Below are 24,449 nucleotides of genomic sequence, written 5' to 3'. Positions count from 1 at the left end.
CTCCTGTCTAAGGATAAACGTAAGTACGCTAAGATCGTAATACACGCAGGAGCTAATGACGCCCGGTTACGCCAATCGGAAGTCACTAAAACTAACATTGAGTCGGTGTGTTCGTTTATCAAAACAAGGTCGGACTCCGCAGTTTTCTCTGGAACCCTCCCCAATGTGACCAGCGATGACATGTATAGCTGGCTGTCAACGCTCCACCGCTGGTTATAGAATTTAATAAACATCAAAATGGCTCCTCTTACAGAACAAAGTGACAGTAGGTTAATAAAGTGTGGTTTATTAAATCTCAGATCTCTCTCATTTAAATCCTTGTTAATAAATGACTTGATAAGTGACCAACACATAGATATGTCCTGTCTCACTGAAACCTGGCTGCAGCAGGATGAATATGTTAGTTTATATGACTCAACGCCAAAGAGTCACATCAACTATCATGTTCCAAGTAAATGTAGAGGCGGAGGAGTAGATTTATTATATAAGAATTATTATCTTACTTAGTTCTTGTCATAAAGTCATTGTAGTGGCAGACTTTAACATTAATGTAGATTAGGGCTGGGCGATATTATACCTTTCACGGTAATACCGGTAAAATTTTGGGGGACAATATGAAATTCAGATACCGCGATAACATTTTGACGTCACGCGCATGCGCAGTGCCGTTGTTTTCCCTCGAGTTGCACGCACGTGTAGCAGAAGCGCGAGATGGAGCGTGGAGGAAGTATGGCAGCGCCTGCGATAGAGAAGGAGGGAGAAAGCAGCATATCGACTGACACAGACGAACCAGAATTTCTTCCCAAAAAGGCTATGTACCACAGGCTTTTAAGGTGGCTGTGGTCAAACCTTTATTTAAAAAACCTACTTCGGACCCTGGAGAACTAGCCAACTATAGCCCAATTTTAAATTTACCATTTATCTCTAGGATTCTTGAATCATAGCTAAACAATTATCTGACCACCTGAGTAGGAATAACCTCTACGAAGATTTTCAGTCATTTAGAAAACATCATCTTTAAATCATCATCATCAGCACAGAAACAGCTCTGGTTAGAGTTACTAATGATCTTCTAATAGCTTCAGACAATGGTCTGGTCTCTGTCCTTGTCCTGTTCGATCTTAGTGCTGCATTTGATACAATTGATCACAACATTCTATTACAGAGACTAGACCATAGCATCGTAATTAAAGGAACAGAACTAGGATAGTTTAATTTCTATTTGTTGAACAGATTCCACTTTGTTCAATGACAAATCCACATGCACAAGGATTAGCTATGAAGTACCACAGGGTTCTGTGCTTGGTCCAATTCTGTTCAGCCTGTACATGTCTCCTCTAGGTGATATGATTAGGAAGCATTCTATAAATTGTCATTGTTATGCAGATGATACTCAGCTATATATGTCTTTGAAACCAAATGAAACAGATCAACTAGTCAAAATTCAAAGTTGTTTAAAACACATCAAATCCTGGATGTCCAAAAACTTAATTCAACTAAATTCCGATAAAATCGAGGTTCTTATTATTGGCCCTGAAAAATCACATAGAGACATTGTTAAGTCACATAGTTACTTTGCATTACATAACATTAGCTTCAGATTCTACTGTAAGGTACAGTACCTTGGTGTCATCTTTAACCAGGATCTCTGTTTTACATCGTATATAAAAACAAATCTCCAGACCCGCCTACTTTCATCTTAGAAATATAGCTAGAATTAGAAGCATCCTCTCTTAGAGCAATGCAGAGACACTGATCCATGCATTTGATACCTCTAGGCTGGACTACTGTAACGCTTGTGACAGCCTGGGCCGTCTTGTGTCCTGCGTGGGCTGTTTTGTGTGGGCAGGCCTTGGGTCTTTCTATCAGGTCATTTGCTGCTTTGGCTCCTCCTCCCGCTATTACAATTGCTGGATTAAGCCATTTTGACTCTCTTCCCCAGGGAACATGGTTTGCAGTTGGGTTTGTGTTGCTTCTTGTTATGGTTTGGTTTGATTTACCTCTATACACACATTCCTGGACACCTTTCGTTACTGATATTACTGATTTACTTGTGGTTAAGTTTTCTTTGTTTGTTTTGTCTTGTGTTTAAATAAACTATCATGTGTGGACCTTTTCTATTTGTCCTGCTTAAGAGCCGGGTTGTGACACTCCTTACTCATAGGATGTCCTAACAGCTCCTTAAAAAGCCTACAGCTAATTCAATGCTGCAGATCTCTCTCCACTGGCTGCCTGTAAAATGTAGGATAGAATTTAAAATTCTCCTATTCACCAACAAAGCACTTAATGATAAAGCCCATTCTTAACTTAAAGACCTCATAGTTCCTTATGCTCCCAGCAGAACACTTCGTTCTCAGAGCGCTGGGCTACTTGTGGTTCCTAGAGTCTTTAAATGTAGAACGGGAGGCAGAGCTTTTAGCTACCAAGCTCTCCTGTGGAACCAGCTCCGTCTTCAGGTTTGAGAAGCTGACACATTCTCTACCTTGAAGATCAGACTTAATAACTTCCTTTTTGATAAAGTTTGAGATGGTTCAGGTAACCGGCAATGATTGTTAGGCACTGTAATGGAAAAATTTTACCTTAGTGCTGTTTCTTATCCAACACACTTGTCATGTGCTGGTTAGGTGCAATACTGAACATTCTTACACAAACAACTAATCTCTTGTGCCTTGACGTACATCAAGTCTAAACATCTGATGTTCCATTTGACTGACTAATAATTTATGATATATGTTTGTCTTTTACACCCGGACTCTGGCTCCTTCCTATCTGACTCCCCACCAGACCCAAGGCTGGTAAAGCGAATGTATCTTGTCTTGGAAGCTCGGTGTTCCTTCCTTTGGATAACAAGACATGACGATGCAAAAGTGAGAAAGCAAACATTCTCACTCACAGCAAGATGAAGTGGCACAAACAATTCCATTGCTGCAGAGAGACATTCCACCAGAGCCAGAGAAAGGGGTTAAAAGGCAGAGACAACTTGAGGATCGTGGGTTCTTTGCATCACACCTTCGTGGTGTGTGCACTGATCTCCCCAGCTGGTTTTTGGTTTATTGATGTGCTCGATCAAAATCCATGCTTTTAATTTGCTTTCCCCATTATTTTTATTTTCTTTATTATTTCAATAAATCGCACAAAAGGACAACTCTCTCATCTGCTTCTTTATGGAAAATTTCCACCACAGGCACAGGAACATCTCTTAGTTAAGCTGCAATAGACATAAATTGGGGATTGTTCTATGTTTAACTAACCTTGTCCGTTTCTTTCCAGAAGTTGTGCTCTCCCCTCCCTTTCTCCAATTCTGTCCTCACCTACAGGTATCACTGGACTCAGAGCTGTGTCTGTGATGGCTAGCTGTGGATCGAACCATCCTGCCTGTATCCAGTCCCTGGTCGAACCATCCTGCCTATGATCTGTTGTTGCTTGTTTGTTCTTGTTGTGCTTTTCTCTGTCTGTCTGTCCCCTCACCCCAACTGGTCAAGGCAGTTGGCTGCCCACATTCAGCCTGGTTCTGCTAGAGGTTTCTTCCTCATTAGAGAGGGAGGTTTTCCTCTCCACTGATGCGGTTAGATTGTAATTATTACAATTAAAGGCTTGCAGTATGTAGAATTTGTTAGGTTTAGTTGTGTAAGGTCTTAACCTTACCTTGTAAAGTGCCTTAAGATAACTTTGTTGTGATTTGGTGCTATATAAATAAAATTAATTGAATTGCAATATGGTACTTTCCCTATCGTGGGACAATAAAGGTAATCTATCTGTCTGTCTGTCTGTATGTTTGTCTGACTGTCTATAACTCAGACACTGTTAAAGATATTAAAAAGCTAAACAACACAACATTAATAGTTGAATAATTGAAGATTGTTTTGTAGTTTAAATGGTGTCTGTAGCTTAAAGTATGTTTAAGTAGTTAAAGATGAAAGAAGATAAAGCTGAAGAGAATTTGAAACGTTTTTTCCATTCATTTCAATGGGGCATAAAAAGTTGAAAAAGGCTTAATATTTCAAAAAACATAAAAGATATGAATATGAAAAATAATAGCCCGCGTTTCCTTTAAAAGCTGAATATTTTGCTATTTGAATGGTTGCTTTAGTTTGAAGTATGCAGGACTAGCCGACAAGCGAAGAAAAATAATACTACTAAACAGTGAATGCTGGAAGCAAGAGCAAAGATATCAATAGTGTGAGAGCTGTTGCCAGCTCTCCCAATAATAAGAATATAATAAGAAATAGGAGTGTGAGAGCCTGATGGTTGCAAGTTGTGACAGTAATATACAAAACAGAATATGTATGTGAAGAAAAAATAGCAGACGCAATATCAATATCGAATATCAGTAATATATTCAACCTTTTATTATTTTAACTTGCGTGTGTTGAAGTTTAAATAAAGTTACGTGCTGCTGTTTATGGCGTTTTATGGTGTTTTAGACTATTGGAAGTAGCGTTAGCTTATGTTGGTAACACTAACTTGTATATTAGCTCTGGCTGGCTAGTTACTACTTTATTTTGTAGGCAATATCGGCTTCACTGCTGCTGATTCCTCTGAGATGAAGTTGTGGATTCTACTGCTGACAGGAGAACCTGCGTTGGGGACCATTAGTTTTGTGTTGCTTGTACACAAAGCAGCAGTCCCAGTCCTAGCTTCAGGATACCAAAGACAAACCAGAAAAAAACAACTGGGACAAAATGTTGAAATGAGCACTAAATAAGTAATGTATTTAAACGTTTATTGTCTTAGCTTGTTAGCCTGCACATTAGCCTTAACTCTGGCCCACACAAGTAACCACAAATATCAGACTGTGCATGCAAGTACTTCCTGTCTTGAATATTAGTGCCGTACAGGTATGCAAGGAAAACATTGATGGACTAAGCAGGTGCGCTCCAGCAGGCTCTCTCAGCTCTCTCTCTCTCAGCCCAACCTTTGCTGGGGCAGGTACAGAGGAAACCAGGAAGCAGTAGTTGTAATCTGTGAGCCCAAGGCAAAAGTTCTTCTGAGACGTTTCATAGGTGCTCTATGGCCTGGAAAGCAGAAGGTCCACAGTTTGATCCCCCACCTCTGGCGCCAAGTGTGGCCTTGAGCAAGACATTTCAAGCTAGCTCCCTAGGTGCAGCACACAGCTTTCCACTGCTTCCCCAGGGGATGGGTTAAATCAATGTTTCTCAAATAGTGGGCTATGCCAGGGGGGCATGTGTGACCCCGGGAAATATATTTTTTGTTGCAAGTAGTTTTTAGTACTGAACAAGTTGAACAACAGAGCAGGAGATATGAAGTGCAGATAACAAACCACAAAAAAGTATTTAACTGGGATAAAAAGAAAGGCGGAAAAAGACGGAGATAATGAGACAATCTTAAGTCTCTCGAAAGATAAGACGAGGAAATATGACAACGCTTATGTAGCGGTCGGCTTCACTGTCACCCAAATGACAGGGTAAGACTGTGTGAGAAGTATTGACCTACCAGCCCTACTAACCATCAACAGAGCTGCAGGCCCACTTATATAGTATAAAGTATAGATTAACAGTATCCCCTATGAACTTTTCAGGCACGCTGCAGTTAGAAATAGTGGCAAAACCAAAGCTGTAGACAGACACTTACTTTGAAGTCATCAGGAATGAGCAGTTTTGAGGTCCGGAGAAAGTTGAGTATGTAGCGAAACATGTGGCCATCTCGATCAATGAAGTAGTGCTGCTTTAGATGGTCTAATACTATGGGCTCTGTTCCAACAAACAGACGGCCAATCCTGTCAGAAACAAAGAAAAATTGGCACAGAGGACTCTTCATTACTATGTATACACTACTGTTCAAAAGTATGGGGTCACATAGAAATGTCCTTATTTTTGACAGAAAGGCGCTTTCTTTTGCAATGAACGATTCAGAATTACACTGTTCACTGTACATCACGTGGTAAATGACTATTCTAGCTGCAAATGTCTGACTTTTGCTGTAATATTTACTTAGGTGTGAAGCCCATTTCCAGCAAGTGTCACTGCAGTGTAGCAATGGTACAATGTGTCTGCTCATTGCGTCAGAAGGCCCAGATAACCAGATTACCTCAACAAATTAACATCCTGAATGCCAAAGGCCTGCAATGCTGTAATTGCTGCATATGGAGGATTCTTTGACGAGAGCAAAGTTTGAGGATTAAATATTTTTTAATTTTAAATAAAAATCATTATTTTTAACCTTTTCAATGAGACTATATTTTTCATTCATTTTACAACTCTTGGGGGTATAAAGTGTGACTTTCAATGGAAAACACAAAATTGTCTGGGTGACCCCAAACTTTTGGGAAACACACACACACACATTATCTATATCTATATCTATATCTAGAGAGATAGAGAGAGAGATAGAGAGAGAGATAGAGAGATAGATAGAGAGAGAGATAGAGAGAGATAGAGAGATAGAGAGAGATAGAGAGAGATAGAGAGATAGAGAGATAGATAGAGAGAGATAGAGAGAGATAGAGAGAGATAGAGAGAGATAGATAGATAGATAGATAGATAGATAGATAGATAGATAGATAGATAGATAGATAGATAGATAGATAGATAGATAGATAGATAGATAGATAGATAGATAGATAGATAGATTTGCATTCGGGGAGTTCCCGGTTCAAATCCCCGTTAGGGCGCATCCAGTGTGGGTCCTTCGGCAAGACCCTTCAAGCTACCGCCTACCTCACATGATGAGAGACAATGAACCACATGACATACCAGCTCAGACGTCGCCCGGTCTAACAAGGTCTGCGTCAGGTGCTGGGGAACCAGAGCACCTTGGCGAGAAGTGGAACAAGAAAGAAATGGCTGAGATGCGAGAACAAGGCTCTGTTGGAATGCTACTACTCTAGTAACCCTAGTCAGAGGGGTTACATGCAAAGAATGTGCGGCGAATGGGAACGGAGAAACCCACATTCAAGGCTGACTGCGAAGCAGTGTGTGCAGCAGTGTTCCAACATCCACAAACGGCAACTGCTATCGCAACTTGAGATTCACGAGATACAACACAACTGCTACGGCAAGGGGGAGTCAGGACGCCAGGTCAGAAGGGAGGTTTCACCGTCTCCCCAACCGGAAATTAGGTACGAAGCCCCAATAAGCACAGATACTCTGAGCGAGGCAGCAACTGACCTGAAAGATAAGATCATGGCGAGATTGAACAGGCAACCCCGAAGCCAACTACAACGGATAAGTGAAGTACCATCAGAAAGTCTCATGGAAGATGTGAATGCAGCATTGAGAGTGATCCCTACCACAACAATCACAGAAACCAATGAGCTGATATACGCCTCAGCATCAGTGATCCTAGAGGTGCTTGGCTATAAGAGCAACCATGGGAGCCATGAGAAACAATACCCACCATGGAAACGAAGGTTGGAGGCAAAAATCAAGGCAGCTCGGAGGGAAATGAGCCAAATGACAGAGGCCCAGAGAGGTGGCTAACCGAACGGCGAACGATCCTGATAATGAAGGATCCCTCAAAGGGTACAGTCCCATCCAACTACCGGCCAATAACCTGCCTCTCCACTACATGGAAGCTCATGTGAGGCATCATCGCGGCTAAGATAAGTGGGCACATGGGTCAATACCTGAGCGAAGCACCGAAGGGCATTGGTAAGGATACTAGAGGAGCCAAACACCAACTCCTGGTAGACAGAACAATTGCCCAAGACTGCAGAGTGCGACACACCAACCTGTGCACAGCCTGGATCGACTACAAGAAAGCCTATGACTCAATGCCACACACATGGATAACTGAATGCTTGGAGCTGTACAACATCAACAGAACTCTAAGGGCCTTCATTTATTTATATATATATATAAATATATATATATAAATATATAAATAACACTCTATTCTGATATATATATATATATATATATATATATATATAGTGTTTCCCACTTTGACCTTGGGGTTTCGAGTTCATACTGCGCAGATGTTCCTGTATACTATGCCAGCCACTTGGTTATGGGGTTCCATGTATGCTTTCGCCGCCAGCATCTTACAACCTGCAGTTATGTGCTGGATTGTCTCAGGGGCCTCTTTGCACAGTCTACACTTTGGGTCTTGTCTGGTGTTGTAGATCTGGGCTTCTATGGCTCTGGTGCTCAGGGTCTTTTTCTGTGCAGCCAGGATGAGTGCCTCTGTGCTGTCCTTCAGCCCAGCCCTTTCAAGCCATATGCTTTTTTTAATCTTGACACACCACATCTCATAAGCATATTTATACACATACCGCTCTAACATCTGATGCAATATACTGGCTTTACATAATTCTGTGGTAATGGGTCACTGTTTAATTAATAAAATTAATAATATTATATTTAATAATAATATCATTTGGATGTGTATGGCCTCGTAAAGACATAGAGCGCAGTCCATCTGTGACTACAGACGCTTATTTAGGTTTTAACTGCCATAACTTAATAATACACATTTTCCAGTGGTCGTAGATTTTATGTAAAAATAATCATAGGAATTCGCCTTACAGCAGTTGTCGTTCGTTTGTAATTGTCCTAACTCTATGACAGGACGCCATAAGTCAACCAATCTGTGTCTTGCTCAGAGTTTTAAGACTGATAAAAGAAAAGTTGCTTTTATTAATGAGAGATTTTATATTTAACACTATTATTATTATTCAGGGTTTGGTAGGAAAATGGCTCAGATTTAATTGCAACATTTGATTCTCCCACAGGAATATTTCACAAGATGATCTTGTAAAGTATAACAATGAGCTGCAACTTTTCAATAAAATAAACTGCTGTTCCAATTGCGTAGCAATTGTGTTAAGAAAGCAAACTGTATGTCAGAACAATACTTATATCTCAAGGAAAAGTGGACGCAGAGTGTTCCAAGAAAAATGGTCATCGTCCTATCTTTTCACGGAAGTGAATGGGAAAGTTCACAGCATGTTGCAGTGCTGGAAGAATATAACCTTCATTGCCACTATGCAAGTCTTCATGCTGACAAATACTGTACGACAACTTTCAAGGACAGCAGAGAGGACAGAAGGTGAATGAACTGTTGGCGGGTCTGACTCTCAGCAGAGGCATCAGTGACTATGCTGTGAAAGCTAGCTACCACATTGCTAATAAAATTGCAGTGGCTTTAAAACCATTTAGTGAGGGTGACTTTGAAAAAAAATAATGATAAAGATTGTGCGCCCTGAAAAGCACCAGGCTTTTGCAAATATAAGCCTGTCAAGAAAGGATTCCAATCTTTCAGTGGATTTGAACAGACAATTGAAGCAGAACATAAAGTCATGTATTGCATTTTCATTTGCAGTTGATGAAAGCACAGATATTACAGATGACTCTGCAGAGTTGATGGCACATTGACCGTCACCATAGAGTTTGTGGAGTTGGTGCTCATGACATATACAACGACAGCAGCTAATATTTTCACAGCACTTGTCAGCCAGGCTACAGATGCTGCGCCCTTAATCATCGGAAAAAAAGCAGGCGCAACAAAGTTGTCACGCGGTATTATGAGCATATGTTCTTTCACGTTGAAGCTGTCATTATGGCAACTCGCCGGTGATGATGCAGCTCACTTCCCCTATGTGCGCAACCCACTATGTGGAAGACATGAAGCGGTTCAAAGATAAAATAACAGGACTTTTACCGAAGTCACACCCCTGGGTAGTGCACAAACACATCCTAATGTAATGTAAGACGTTAGTGTGTGTCTCTTACCTTGAATCAGGGTACTTTGTGAGAGTAGCCAGGCTACTGGTGTACATGAGTCCTCCTACGTCAATGTGGACTGGTACATTGGTTTTGTTGAGCTGAGCTGGTGTGGGGATACCAGCATAGGCTGGAGAAAGAGATACAGGAGACAAGGGGAGCTGTTGACCTGATGTGGTTTTGTTACTCCTGTCACAGCTGTCCTGGGACACAAAGAGCACACAAACACACAATTTTTACTAAACATGAACCTTGTATTTATTTCTGAAACCACCTGATAAAACCACAGTCTAACACATGGTCAGTAGCAAATAGCTAAAGTGAGCAGTTAATGAACATTTAGAGACTTCTGTTTTGGGTGGTACATATTGGACTGATGTTCAGAAACATGACTTCATAATGAAACATTGTATTTATATTGTGCTATATATGATGTCAGGAATCTGACTGGAAGCTAATAAATAAAATGAGACATAGTCAGGTGCACAGTTATGCCTTTGCTCTGTGACAGCTACAGCTCTTGCAGGTTGCCTCACACACTGTTTAACAAGCACAAAAGGAAGTGGCTGGTGTCTTGGCAGGAAGACATCAAGAACATGTTGTGAACCGACAGTCTTGAAAAAGGTCCCCTAGGTTCTCGTAAGCTCTCTTTCTTGAGCTTGGGTATTAGACCCTACATTGCCCACACCTGTATTTAAATGAGCTACTCTTTGCTGACATTAATTAAGAGGCCATTTTATGCTTTGTTGAATCTTTGTTGCACCTTCACTGTTTCCATGATTGTTGCTCTTAACAGTGGGTAAACCATGAAGTTTTCCTTTGCCCAAAAGACACATTAGCAACATTAGAACTTGTTTGGACACAGCTTTCTCAGCTGCTTTCACATTGTGTCAGTCCAATGTTTGCTCTGAAAACAATCGATACGATCAGTGGGAGTAAACTAGACTACAGGAAAACAAAACAAATGAGTAATGACGTGTCCTGTGTTACCTGTGTGGTCACAGTGACTGGATATCCGGCTGACTGTGAATATAAATAAACATGTGACACAGTGGCTCTCGTCATGTCGCTCTTTTTCTTCTTCAAGGGCAATTCGGCGCGTGTCCCTGGGTGTAAGCACAGCTTCTTAGCGTAAGGAGCTCCCTGGTTCACATCGGCGCTAATTCTCCTTTTTGTTGTTTTTACTGAAGGTGTGATTGCTGTTGTTGCTGCTACTCCTGTCCGCTGTGGCTTCAGGTCGGCGTCATTGACCCGATTGATATACGGAATTACCAGCTGCAGGTAGGACGGCGCTTTGTCGTTAATGATTTCCGAGGCAACGCAAAGTGTTGTTGTGTTTTTGTCGCTGGAGGCTGCTGGGCCCACGACGCTATTTAGCGTTGCTATGGAGACGACGCCGATGCAGTGATTAGTATATGTCTTGGAGAGCTTAGCTGCTCTTGACAACATCTGCATTCTCATGCCCAACAGGTTCTTACCAATGGCTTTGTTTTCGTACCACGTCACGTCGCTAGTGCAGCAATGATCCCTTGGCCGCTGAAAAAACGCCCTGCAGAGCGGGTTCCGTTTGGACATGTACCGAACAAAGCTGGCGTAAGGACATTGATCTGTGCCTGTCTCATACATCCGTGGCAAAGTGTCCTCGTCTGCGTCCGGACGCTTTTTGCTCAAGGCGCCGCAGCGGGACTTCTGGTACGGTCCAAGACTTTTAAAATAGACAAACTTCCTCCTGTCCTCGTCCACAGCCAGGCCGAACGAGTCATCCTCCAGCTCCCGTTGGTTCTCGCGGCCTCTAGTGCAAAAATACATACAGGTCTCGAACCAAACCTTGTTGAGGAGCCCGAATGGTGTGTCGGTGTTGAACACAGAGGACTCATAGAGTTTCCGCAGGTCCGAGTGTGTAATTGCTTGTTTCTGCACCACGGGACCGGCGCCTTGCTCCTCCAGCCTTCGTATGACTGCGGCAAGCGTCAGGTTGGCACTGCGCAGCTCGGGGTCTTTGGTGAGGTCCAAAGTGCGACAGTAGGGCGGCTCGTTAAGGTACCGATTCAGCGAGCTCCGGATGCTGATAAGAGACGACTTGCTGTATAAATGTCCACTCTTTGAGCGCGCCTCTCCGTAAAAGGAGCGCAGCACCTCGCAGAGTGCAGCCTTGTCCAGAGTTTCAAAGTCTGGGCTTCGAGCTGTCTCACACAGGTACTCCCTAAACATCCTCACTGCATATCGGGTGGCCAGGCGTGTGTTCTCGCTTAACCTGTTCCGTTCTGTCCACTGTCTGTCTCCTTCCAGTTGAGAATCCAGCCCAGCGGGAATGCTGCTGTTAAAGGGGTCCGCCTCTCGCGCTTGTTCCCCGCGGTCCGTACGCCGCACAACGACGGCTCCTGTATGCTCGACCGAACCACTGTAGTCTAAAACTACGCTCCCTGACACCAGTTCCAGCTCCACGCCTTTGCCATCGGACTCTTCGTTCTCCACTTCCCCGGTGATCTGGACCTCTTGGATGTCACCTTCATCTTCCTTCTCGTCATCCTTGCGCTTCATGGGGCAGCTCTTTGGCTCCTGTTCAGTGTCTCCGCTGCCAGGGATTTTCGCCATATTGCGGTCTGTGAAGCAGTATTCCGGTAACGCGCATGCGCTATACAGGAGCGCAGCGCTGAAAGCCTTTTTGTGGTTAATTCGGGTGTGCATGCGCTTTTTAAACGCTACCATTTTCACATTGATAGAGTTTTACCTTCATCTATTTTCTTCTCATGCTCGCGCAAGCCTTGGGTGCTTTTGGGTACACACGGTTTCCTGCTGCTAGTTGATCTATGATTTCTAGTACTGTAGTGGTTGCTGCATTATACTGCACAATATTTTATATTAAATATAAAAAAAAAACATATGGTGAATCACCACTCTTTTTACCTATTCGAGCAGTTACTGAAAATCAAACACAGCTGGAGATGGAATATTGGATTTAACATCATTATAACCTATCCAAAAAGCTTTCCACAAAATTTGTATAATATTTGAATAACAAGCACCATGCAACTTTGTAAACAAAGATTTGTACTTAGAGATGAAAATGAGACTTACATGGAACTGATCAGGTTTTGGTCTATTTAGCTATGCAGTGGTTTTTAGTTGAGTTATCTATGTTGAATTCAACATTCGATCTGTGTGTTTCCAGTTATATGTGATCCTGCTTTGAAGCAGTGCCTTTAGTTTGTATTTCCATTTGTGCTTATTTATTCAATTCCATTCATACTGAGTTCTATCTACAGCTCGTTTATTTGCGTCCTCCCTCTTCACTCCACTCACTGACTTCCTCATCAGTAGGCCAATTAGTAGCCTTTTCCCTCCCTTTTCATAGAGTGTGGCCTAGTCCCAGTTTGCTCCAATGTAACAGTTGACCCCCTAAGTCTTTTGTAGTTTAAACAAGTTTGTGCGTTTATGATTATTGACAAGCCAAACAATTGTTTTTCCATAATGAAAAGATAAAACCATGCAAAACCATTTTAATTTGTTATCAAAATAACACACAATGTTTCAGAATAGTAGCATGTTGTTTTAGAGACCACAGTCTCTCAATGTCTTGTAGATACACAGAGAACAGTCACCTTAATCCTTATGAACAGGTTGACTGTCTTGTAGATGATGCTGCAGCTTCTCTACGTACAATGTTAGACACAGTGGCTCCTCTGAAGAAGAAGACAGGGAATCAGAGGAGGTTAGCTCTGTGGTATAACTCAGAGATCCACAGCCTAAAGCACAGGTGTCAGGATCCTGGGCTGGCTCTGCCAGCCATTTTGTTGGGTTTTTTTTCACCCTGGACTACGCCTTCTCCCTCACTATGCCACGCCTCAGCTCTGGACCATTCCCACTCCTTCCCTCTATAGACACAGTAATCAGTTCAACTTGCCACACCTGCACTTCCCCTCTGGATCCCTTCAAAGACTCCTGCAGCACAGCACTGTGTGCTGGGTCATTGTCATACGTCACTCTGTCCTTGTTTCACTGTTGCACCATGCTGTCCATGTCAGGTTGGTCCATCTATAGTTCATCGTTCATGCCAGTTAAGTTAACCTTGTCGCCATGCCATGTCTTCATTAACCTTGTTGCCATGCCATGCCTTAATTAGCCTTGTTGCCATGCCATGTGTTAGTTTTGGACTTTTGGGGTTTTATCCCTTCCCCGTTTTCTGGTGGTGGTCGGGAGGGGGCCACGCACGCCCCCTTAGTTAGCCTTGTTGCCATGGCAAGTCTTAGTGTAAAGGAAAAATTTTACTTTAATGCTTCTTGTGTTTATTTCTGACTCTGTATAGTGACCATGCATTCTGTACTTGTTGATTAGACCCAGAACTGAATATTCTTAGACAATCTATCTCCCTCTCAAGGTGACCGATTGTTCATGGCCTGAGTCTGCCTTTTACCCCTGGGCTCTGATGCCTCACCAGACCCAAGACTGTAAACCTTGGGTATTCCCTGTGTAATGTAAAAATCTTCACCACAGTGTTATAAGGAGATACCACCAGGTCCCGGGAGAAAGGTTAAAAGGCAGAGACAACCTCAGAACGGGGTGATCTCTCAGCATTATACCTCAGTGGTATGTTCTGATCTCCCCAGCTGGCTTGGCTGGATTTGCTTTCCCCATTATTTTTATTTTCTTTATTATTTCAATAAATTTCACAAAAGGACAACTCTCTCACCTGCTTCTTTATGGAAAATTTCCACCACAGAAATTGGCGTCTACGAACAGGATCCTGCGGCAGGTCGTCTGGATGGCGTGATCAGGGACGATGGTCCTCCAAACCTCTACAGCTGTTCTGAGTGGGAGGACTGCTCACCCGTCTGGATCGCCTCTGACGAGATCCAACGAACTCAAAATCCAACCTTTATTCGGCCCGGTGAGAGAGATTCCATTTTGTTGCGACTTATCGAAGAGAAAAAAAAAACAAAAAGGTTTGAAATTGGTTTCAGGTATTCGGGTTTACTTGGCTCTGATCATTTGGTTTAGGCAAAGTAAGGCAAATAACAATTAATTCTAAAACCTCCCCAACTAGACTAAAAGAAACGACGACAAAAGAAAATATAATTAGGACTAGAGATAATATTTCTAAAACGACTATTTGGCTGAAAACATCCAAAATATAATAATTAGGAACAAACAAAAACTTTTTTATTTTAAATTTAATATTCGGGTAAAAATTAATTAGGTCAAAGTCTGCCCTGGTGGCCGAGACGGTGGTTGCTAAGGGTTGGCTCGTGGAACCGAGCTTTCGTCTGTACTGAGGATACAGACCAGTGTGCAGATCTGAGCGCAGTCCAAAGGGAGTGGACAAGAAATAAAAGATGGCTTCTGAAATACGGAGCGCGTTTGCAGGGGGAAGTGTTTTTGAGATACGAGGGACCCGGGTCTTAGAGGGGCCTGACGGTGAGGGAGCACTTCCGAGAACCCTGTCGCTGATCTGAGCGGTTCCCTTTCTACGGAGACGTCCGTGGAAGAGAAATTTCGAAAAAAGGTTCCGGCCGGAACACAAAAAAGTCTAAGGCAGAAAACCGCCGGGACTCTGAAAGATGGGTTCGGGGCGATCTAAGTCTCCACCACCAGACTGCAGCATTACAAAATAAATAATAATATGGTTATTAGTGCGTTTCATGTTTCCATGAGTGGGAAACTGGTTATGGGTTCAAAAGGAGAATCACTTGTGTAAAAGACATATGCATCTTAAAAGAAAAATTAGATACACACAGACACAGACACCTGCTTATGACAATCAGCAAAGGAAAACAAGGACAGAGCAACAGCAGAGTGAGAAGACGTGCCCTGTCACAGATACTGGTTGAAACAACAGGAGAGGCTTCAGACGTGATCGGCCCAAAAGAGCTGCATTCGAGGATCCAGGAAAGGTCTGTCATCGAGGAACAACTGTCCCATCTACGTCAGGCTCCACCCACTGGCGCTCACATCAGACTGATGGTTGGGGAAGGAGGAAGGTGACGGTTCCTTTTTCACGTGACGTAGAAAACAGTACCGCAAACACACACGCAAACATTCATACACGCAATGAAGAAACACCCTTAGGGCTGATACACGCTCAAATTCATGTTCATGCTTATCTGCTTGCAATGAAGAATCGCTTTTTGCTCAAAACATCCCAGAGTGATTTTAAAATGATGACAAACAGCTAAATGACAACTGCTGCATGACTTTACAGTCTGATGGGTTTAAACTATTTCAATTTGCAACAAATTCAGTAATAAAATCCATGTTTCTAAAAAGATTTGTGCACAATATAAGTTTGTCTGGCCAGACTGTAGAAAACAAAACAGACTGTAGAAAAAAAAACAGACTATAGGAAGACTGAAACTGACTGAAAAAGACTATTAAAGGGAAGACGACTATTAGAGAGAAGTAATAATAATTACTGTACGTACCAGACTATAAAAGGAAAAACTTATTCTTTCACCGTCTTGTGCAACATCTGACAGCAAGACACAAAGATTTATTGTTGCTTTCAAACTTATGCCCAGTTAAATTTTTAGGAAGAGATCTCATGTGTAGTTTAGGTATTTGATTGATTTCCACTCCAGACGGGGTGCAGGTTACATCTACAGACATTCCAAATAATCCCTCTTTTGTTGCTGTTAACTTCAGCTCAGCTGTACTCTTATCAGTGGCTGTGGAGGGGGGGCTGTAACTGAGGCCCTCACACAGGCTGCATCACAGCTTGTTTCCATGTGATACGACCTCTAGAGACGCATCTGACCTGTCCTGTACAGCACATGTGTCTTCTGGTCCTGATGAGAGGTTTGAAGAGTTATGATTTCACACACACACTGACAAACTGACCTCAACTTTCCTCTTCTGGGATGAACACAGGTCTGCGCTTGCGATTTCTTTTACTAACGAACAAAACGATTTTTATTTTTATTCTACAGTTCCACACGTCCCTCTGTGAAAACATGATGGAGACAGATGACAGGACGTGGATCCTTTTGTGAACAGATGTCAACGGGGTGGAGACTGGTGAACAACGTCTGACCTCATGTGACGTATTTACCCACAATACATGCTTTTGTTTTTGTTTTTATTTTTATTTTATCAGAGGATGCTCTGAGCCAACACTCAGCCTTACAGGAAGCCCCTGCTTCCCTGTGACTCACACACAGATATGATGTAGGTTTGATCAGAGGATGTGAACCAGTGGTCATCACACCTAAATCTGACCACAGACCATGTAAACAACAACACCCTCTTAAAAGAAGTCATAGATGGTGTTACTGCAGACACCACTAAGCTACTGAAACATTGGATGCTACAGGCCACAAAGAGAGCCTAACTAAATTACAGTTTGTTCAGACTAAGGTTATTTTCTGGGTCATTGTTGGGTGAGATGGATTTGCCATCAGCTGTAATTACAGAGTTGAAGCAATTTGAAACCTGCCAAAACCGTGCACATATAAACAGCTTATCTTTTCTAGGTTTTTGTTCTTGTCATAGGAACTTCATTCCTAACTTTACTGTCTTTGAGGCCCCACTCGGGGTTCTGATGCAGACGTCTTCATCGTCCACTTCTTGTCTCACGTGGATGTCAGAGATTGAACAACGTTCACTGACCTCATGCTTGCTCTTTAGGCTCCTACTTTGGGTCTTCCTGATCTGACCCTACGCGACCTTTCACTCAAACAGTGGATGAGAAATCAGATTGTACGACTTCTGTTCTATTGTCCTCATACTGTGTCTTTGATTCTTTTGAAAAACATCACATCTTTCTACAGCTCAATGGCTTAGATACAACACCACCTTGCTCAACATGCTGAACGTTACTATCAAGAGGCCGTCTTGAAGTCTAGTGCTTTGCTAAGACACTACTCTACTCAGGCTGCAGAGTTTATCGCGTTGACTAAAGCTGGTTAACTAAAAGTCTGTTACCATCTACACAGACTCCACATATGCTCTGTGGAAGCATAGGAAGCTTTTGAAGTCTAATTGCGAACCTATCTCTCTCTCATCGTGAATAGGTTCCCGCTTTGCTGGACGCTGTCCTGCTGCCTACAGCTAATGCTGTTTTTAACTGTCCGACTTACACCTTCAGTAACAATTTTATTTCTACCGACATGCAGCTGCAGACGCTGCTGCGAAGGTTGCTGCCCAACAACCCCTCCCTCTCCTCGTTTCCTCTCTACCTCTCCTTCCTCATCTCTCTCTCTCTCCCTGTGCTTTAAACATTTTCTACCTCACAGGAACGCAGACTCTGGCTGACGAATGGTTCCACCAGTAGCCATGGAGTCTGGTTTGGGCCTGATGGCAAACTGTGCTGCCCAAACACTTTTTCCCCACAATTCAGATTTCCCAACAGATGAAAACAGGCGACAGGACCATTACACCATCCAACCAGGGGACTGGGCGATCGTTAAGGAGTTCAGGAGGAAGCACTGGAACTCCAAACGGTGGCGAGGCCCCTTCCACGTCCTTCTGACGACCCACACGACTGTGAAGGTCAAAGAGAGAGCAACTTGGATCCACTCCATCTACTGCAGGAAGTTTCCCGGATCCAACAGACGACCCTCCATTTACATCCCACGGAGAAAACCACCACTAACTAAAAGAACTGAGAAGGACGACCCTCGCTGTGCTCACACACGCACTGAGGCGAGGCTGCGTTGACCGTTCAGCTAAAGGTGTGAGCCAAGTGCCGCCTTAAGCTGCGCCGGTGAATCACACTATCAGACCATACATTTACGCACACGCTCCTGAGAAAACACACACACGAGCAGCCTTGAGTTGCCGACGCTGGACGACGTGTAGACTCTTCACATCACGGGAGTGACAGTGACTCAGACGACATTGGAAGGAAACCTGGCAGTGATAACAAATCCCAAGTGTCTCTGTGATGAGCTGATCACAACCTGAAGAACCCCAACAAACTGTCAATACATTAACACACAGGTTGGAAACAATCTAACACACTCAACTCAACAGGATGAAGCAGATTGTTACGAGACATCAGTTGTAACCTTGTTTTGTTAGACTTCATCTTATGTTACTTGGATTGTTGCCTTTATCATATGATGTTTCTATGTAACTTTACACACTACTTTTGAATGAGAAAATTTTACATAATTCACAACACTGGGTTTAAATATCCTAAAGTTGATTTGGTGTTTAATTTGCTCACAATCACTTTGTCATCTGTAGATGAAGGATAAAAAGTAATTATAGCAGTGACTAGAGGTTATGAGACAAAACGCATCGTCATTCTGGTTAAATCCCTGAATCTCCTATTCGCTTTAGACGCAAATGTACAATTAAAGATCCGAAAGCATGAAATCTATCTTAGGATTATATAAAACAGAACCCCACCGGAAACCTATGGCTATCATACATTAATTGTCTTTATTACATTACAGTTGAATGGCCGTAGACACGTTGTTAGCAGAGAAAAGAGGCGTTTGTGTTATGTTTGGAGAGGCATGTTGTACTTACATCCTGAATAACACTGATTCTAATGGTATTGTGGCGAAGGCGCTCCACGGCCTTCAGAGTCTCAGCTAACTCTGGTATAGGTTCTTTCCCTTGGAATTGGCTAGACGAAATGTCTGGAAAATGGAAATCTGTTCTCATGTCCGCAGCTGTTTCCTTTATCATTGAGATAGCTTTGATTGTCTTGTCTGGTTTTTGCGTTATCCCACTGGTTAGAGGTCTCATCATGCGTGTGACCTCAGCAACACTCTCATATCAAATGACACAATGCACTATGTTCAAAAACCCCAACTCTAACTCACTTAATGACTTTGACGATGGTCTTAGGCTATCGGATCACAAAATATAATCTGATACAAATATGACTATTGGCTTATTTTCTTCACATGCCAATACAGAGGTTATTCTTGTATAACTACCCACCAAAAACAGCTCCCAACCTTTTGTCCCTAAGTTACTTGCATCTAATGTGAAGGTGTATTTTAGATCTTGATGAGTTAATACTCTCATTGTTTCATTTGCAAGGGTCTTTTTATTATTACAGAATGCGATGTTGACAATTTTTTTTCTTTTAGTGTTTGATTAATGTGTAATCAAAAGGGGGGAGTGTTATGGGGAAAATTGTTTCTTCCTTATTTCTATGCAGTTATTATATATGTTCTGCAATTAATATCTTATGTTTTGTCTTACTGTATGCATTTGACATTTCACCTAGTTTGTTCAATGGTTGTCTCTGCCTGATAGACTCTCAACTCTAGCTCCCAAACCCAAGGTCGAGGAGTTGTGTCTCTGTCTGTTGAGAATTGGTGCTCCTTTCTCACAGATAGTTGGACGTCAGTGATGCAGGTGTGAGAATGTAAATATCTTCACACACACTGCGACAGGGAGGAGATGGTGCATGTAATTTGATTGGGTTAGAAAGACATTCCACCCTAGTCGGACAGAGAAGCTAAAAGGCAGAAGCAACTTGAGGATCGTGGGCTCTTTGCATCACACTTTCGTGGTGTGTGCACTGATCTCCCCAGCTTGTTTTTGGTTTGTTGATGTGCAAGATCAACATCCATGCTTTTGTTTGCTTTCCCCATTATTTTTATTTTCCTTTTATTTTTATAATAAATTACACAAAAGACAACTTTCTCATCTGCTTCTTTATGGGGAAATTTCCACCACACCTGCGTGAGCACCTGGTGTTATCTTGTGATATATAAAGTTCTGCTATTCATTGGGGGCATGTATTAAGTGTTACATTTGTATAAGACATTGCATTGTATAAGACAAACCATTGTTTTGTTATCTGAATTCATGTGTGTGTGCTAATGAAGTGAACCAATGTATAGTCTAGTAACTGTACATCTGCATCATCTCTTTTCCATAAATGTGAAGGGATCTGTTGTAATTCATCTTGATTCACCTCAAGGTCAACATAACATAATTCTGATATATAGGGCTTTCCTCTAAGGTCGGCTGTGTCAGAGCTCTACGTCCACTTCCTGTTTTAGCGCAGTAGTTCCGGTTTTGTTGCATCATTCTGTCCTCGCTACCTTTTTATTTCCGGTTTTATTTTGTAAGCACTTACGTTTCTCGTCACGCCACAGCAGTTCCTGCTTTACTTCTGGTTTTCAGTTACGCATCTGTGTCTCATCTGTCATTACTCACCAGGACATTTAAACACCACCTGTTTCCTTAGTTCTCCGCCAGATCGTTGTACTCCTACCGTCACTTTCCAGCATTCTATTGACAGCTTAGCTCGTGTTTGACCCTGCTCCGTATTTTTTGACTTCTGATTCTCGCCTGATCCTGACCTGGTATTGTACACTGTGATTTCTGTTATTCGACCCGTGCCTGTCCTCTGGAAGTGACCTAGCCTGCTCCTTCTGTGCCTATGTCTTCATGTTTTCAAGTGTATAACCCGGACTGTTTTGAGACTACAATTCCCGCATTAAAGCCCTTTTAATTACTTCCTCTGTCTGCTGCGTTTCGCAGTGCATGCGGGTCCGATCTCTACCAAGACCTGACAGGCTGTGGGCACAGTCTGGGTTGTCCAGTTCAGAGCTATCCTCTTCCAGCCTGTTGTAGGGCTGTATTGTTTTGCTGTGGTTGCCAGTCATGCGCTCTGTTAACAACCTCATCTGCGGCATAGCCCACATCATTCCAGGTTTGAACCTTTGCTCAAAGAAACATGAGGCACATTTCTGTTACAGTAGACTCCTTCCTGTTTCTGGTTCAGTTCACATGTCAAAAAGGCCACGTTTGTCTTCCAGCACAAACATTTTATTTTCAAAAATGGTCCTACTTTTTCTTGCAACTGTTTAGCCTGATACATGGTCATATCTGTATGTACTGCAATGTAAATTCTCTGGGTCCTGATAATGTCCACTATAGACTCTACTTTTTGTCATTCTCGCTATTTCATTACGTTTCTGTGGGTTCATTCTTTAGGTCAAGGCTGTACCAGTAACAGGGTTCTCCCCTCTCATATAGTACAAAATTATGTGTTTGTCTGATACGTTCAATGATCAGTCTCCCTTCTATAGGGACTATAGTCAACTTCAGTTTGGGAATTGCGTCTCTCCCCAATAATTTTACTGGAGAAGATGGGCTATATAAATCATGTACAATAGCCTTAGTTCCTGTAACTGGATCAATCAAGGCAAAGGCTTCTGTTACTGCCATGTCAATGTCTCTGTTTGCTGATTGCACCATAACTTCACTTTTGCCTAAATGTTGTTTGACTCAAATGCCGTTTAACACTGTCTTAATGGCTCCAGTGTCCACTAAAAACTTCTCTTTTTTTACCAAGGACGGTTAAAGTGACTTGAGGGTAGTCATGCATGTGAAACAGTCTTTCTGCCAAATTTATTTTTAATTGTTCTTCAGTGAGTTCATCATTCCAATCTGTCTCTTCTTTCTCTATTTGGTGGGTTAGTCGTGTGTCACATTTGCAGTCACGTGCCCAATGTCCTGTCTCCCCACATTGCCAACAAACATTCTTATTTCTCTAGAGTTTCTATCTCGTCCACACCTAAATGGTCATCCACCACGTCTTCTAAACCTTTCTCTGCCACGTCCTCTCTGCTCTCTGTTATCTTGCCAATAACATTCTTCATTGTCTGCAACAAACGCTGTCGCTTTTACTTTGTCTTTGTTTTTCATGAGTCTTTTAGCATGCCTTGCATGGTCCAAAAATGTGTTCAATGTGCAGTTGGGCAGGTATACTAGACTCTTTTCTACCTTTTTCTTCAAGTCCAATCTTAGATCTCTGGTAGACAGCATTTTTGTTGCTGATTGTAAGGCCCAATTTGGTCATTGTTAGGTTGAAGACCACTATGAACTTCAAACAGCAGGTATTCTATTGTCAAAGTATTCAACATTTTCATTCTCTTTTTGGCATGTGAAATTAATTTTTGCCCAGTGTGTTCTCTGGGGACACTGAGATTTATATCTGTCATAAAAACTTTGTAGTCATGCCTTCAGGTCAGCATTTCCATAAGGCAATAGATCGTTTCGGTTAACTAAAGGATTCCAATCTCCTTTGATCAAGATCCACTTTCCTGCCACTATTTGCCTAATTACCTTGATTGATTCAAGTTCTTTTTCCTGGTGTTTAGTTTTTTCAGCTTTCTTCTTTTGTGTTCTGGTTTGCACTCCACTTCCTGTCCCTGTCTCTCCCCCCACTGCCCCTAACTCATTAAGACCGGCGTAAATTGACGTTTTTGGACCTACTGAAATTAAAGAACATTTTATTTAAGCCCCGTCTCCAAGCTGTATGTTTGGATCCTTCGTTCCCTGCCTCTCTGACAGTCCTTGACAAACAAGACCATTCAATATATGCTGTAACATTTCATTTGTTACAGCATTTTAAAGAACCACATATGGTAGCATAAAGCCTTATTAATCTATGCATTTATTTTTACTGTTTAAACATTCCGATTTCTCTGCTTATTTGAGTACTTCTTTTTTCTTGAGTTCCCTCTATCTTAAAACTTGTTTCACCTTTCTTTTACGTTGCATTACTTGTCTTTACTTTGTTCTAAAATTTTGTAAACTCAGAAGTATGAATGAGCGATTTTGTTACTTTAGAAGTCATGAAGAAACTCAAATGAAACTGAAACTATAACTGTTAGAGTAAATATGATTTACTGATTGATTAATGATTTTCTTATTATGATGTTCCGTCACTTACAGGGCTGACTTATTGTTTGTTACATTAACAGCTGTTACATATAAGAAGGAAGCTGCTATAACTCATTGTGACTCCTTGGTTTCTGTAGTCTTCTGGTCTGTACAGGTGCTACTGAGTGTGAAGCAGGGAGAACATGATTAAAAGCAGTGAATTAGCTGGATGAATTCCCTCGCTTCGGCCTGAGTTAGAAACCTATGTTGTCATACCACAAGCAGGCTAACAAATTAACCACTTTAATGTGTGAACACCTGGTCTCTTGTACTGGAGATTGTAGGGTGACGAACACCATCTTGGTTTACTTTATGAGTACATGTGGAATCGGTTAACACTGAATCTGATAACCTAGATAATGTTTAATCCCCTTCAATATGAAGTCTGTTTTGCAGACAGGCCCATCAAGAAGAAAGATGACACATTCAGATGATTTGTAAACAATTTAACATTTCTTTTTCTCAGTGTAAATGGTTATGTGGTGCTAAACTACAAGTTAAAGGATATATATAAATAAACTGTAAAACTGTGAACTGTATGACTCAATGAGAGTGTTCAACTCACACAGGGTGATCTGCAGATTTCAGTGATCACGTCTGGCTGCTGTGACAAAAAAATAAGAGCAAAAGGAGACACAGATCACTCTATCCCATATGTTAAACAAATACTTGTTGGCACTTGTTTGAGCATAACCAAAGCTTTGCTGCTTGTTTTAACAGTGTACTGTAAATCTATGAGCGCAGTATTTTCATCTGGGTGTGTAAGGCATGTATGTTTCTCCGATTTTGCTAGAAGTACTTTCGCAAATTCCACAGAAGATATATAATTAACTTTACTTGACGCCACACCTCTGCTTCACTTCCCTCTAGGAAACAGTTCTGGTTTTATAGAGAGACTGTTTGATCTTCCTACGCACTTCTTTCTCTTTCTCTTCTGTGGAAGATAATTCCAGTGAACAGTAATGACGTGGTTATTCTTGTGTAAGAAGCCAGGCCTAAACTAGTTTGTTTTGTTTACAAATCCAAGAGTATGCATTACCAGTTAATTCAACTACACTGTACACAACATTCACTTGAAAAACTTCAGACAAGAAAGAACTAGCCAGCAGGATGATGACGGGCAGA

At 42.0% G+C, this 24,449-nt stretch overlaps 1 protein-coding gene and 1 long non-coding RNA gene across 11 annotated transcripts in view; one reads left to right on the top strand and one right to left on the bottom strand.

Annotated features, from left to right (window-relative positions):
- The window catches only part of LOC114853252 (uncharacterized), an 89,871-nt gene extending 77,593 nt beyond the window's left edge, over positions 1–12,278 (bottom strand). For all 3 annotated transcript variants that reach the window (XM_055508044.1, XM_029146408.3, XM_029146407.3), the window contains exons 1-3: positions 10,674–12,278; positions 9,693–9,886; positions 5,593–5,737 (exon numbers count right to left, since the gene is read on the bottom strand). In XM_055508044.1, coding sequence (XP_055364019.1) covers positions 5,593–5,737; positions 9,693–9,886; positions 10,674–12,278 — 1,944 coding nt within the window. The remainder of the gene's footprint in view (positions 1–5,592; positions 5,738–9,692; positions 9,887–10,673) is intronic.
- Positions 10,683–22,899, top strand: LOC114853253 (uncharacterized). 8 transcript variants are annotated; one of them, XR_008694459.1, is made up of 6 exons: positions 10,683–10,795; positions 10,874–10,964; positions 11,154–11,879; positions 11,973–12,284; positions 14,404–14,571; positions 15,501–22,899. It is a non-coding gene; the product is annotated as an uncharacterized LOC114853253 (long non-coding RNA). The 8 variants fall into 8 exon arrangements; XR_008694462.1 differs by lacking the exon at positions 11,154–11,879; XR_008694457.1 differs by having other exon boundaries at positions 10,874–11,879.
- Positions 22,900–24,449: the final 1,550 nt, after the last annotated feature.

This window comes from Betta splendens, chromosome 4 (assembly GCF_900634795.4).
Source record: "Betta splendens chromosome 4, fBetSpl5.4, whole genome shotgun sequence".
Lineage (NCBI taxonomy): Eukaryota > Metazoa > Chordata > Actinopteri > Anabantiformes > Osphronemidae > Betta > Betta splendens.
Note: the sequence above shows the minus strand (reverse complement) of the source record. Positions and strands in the feature narration are given on the sequence as shown.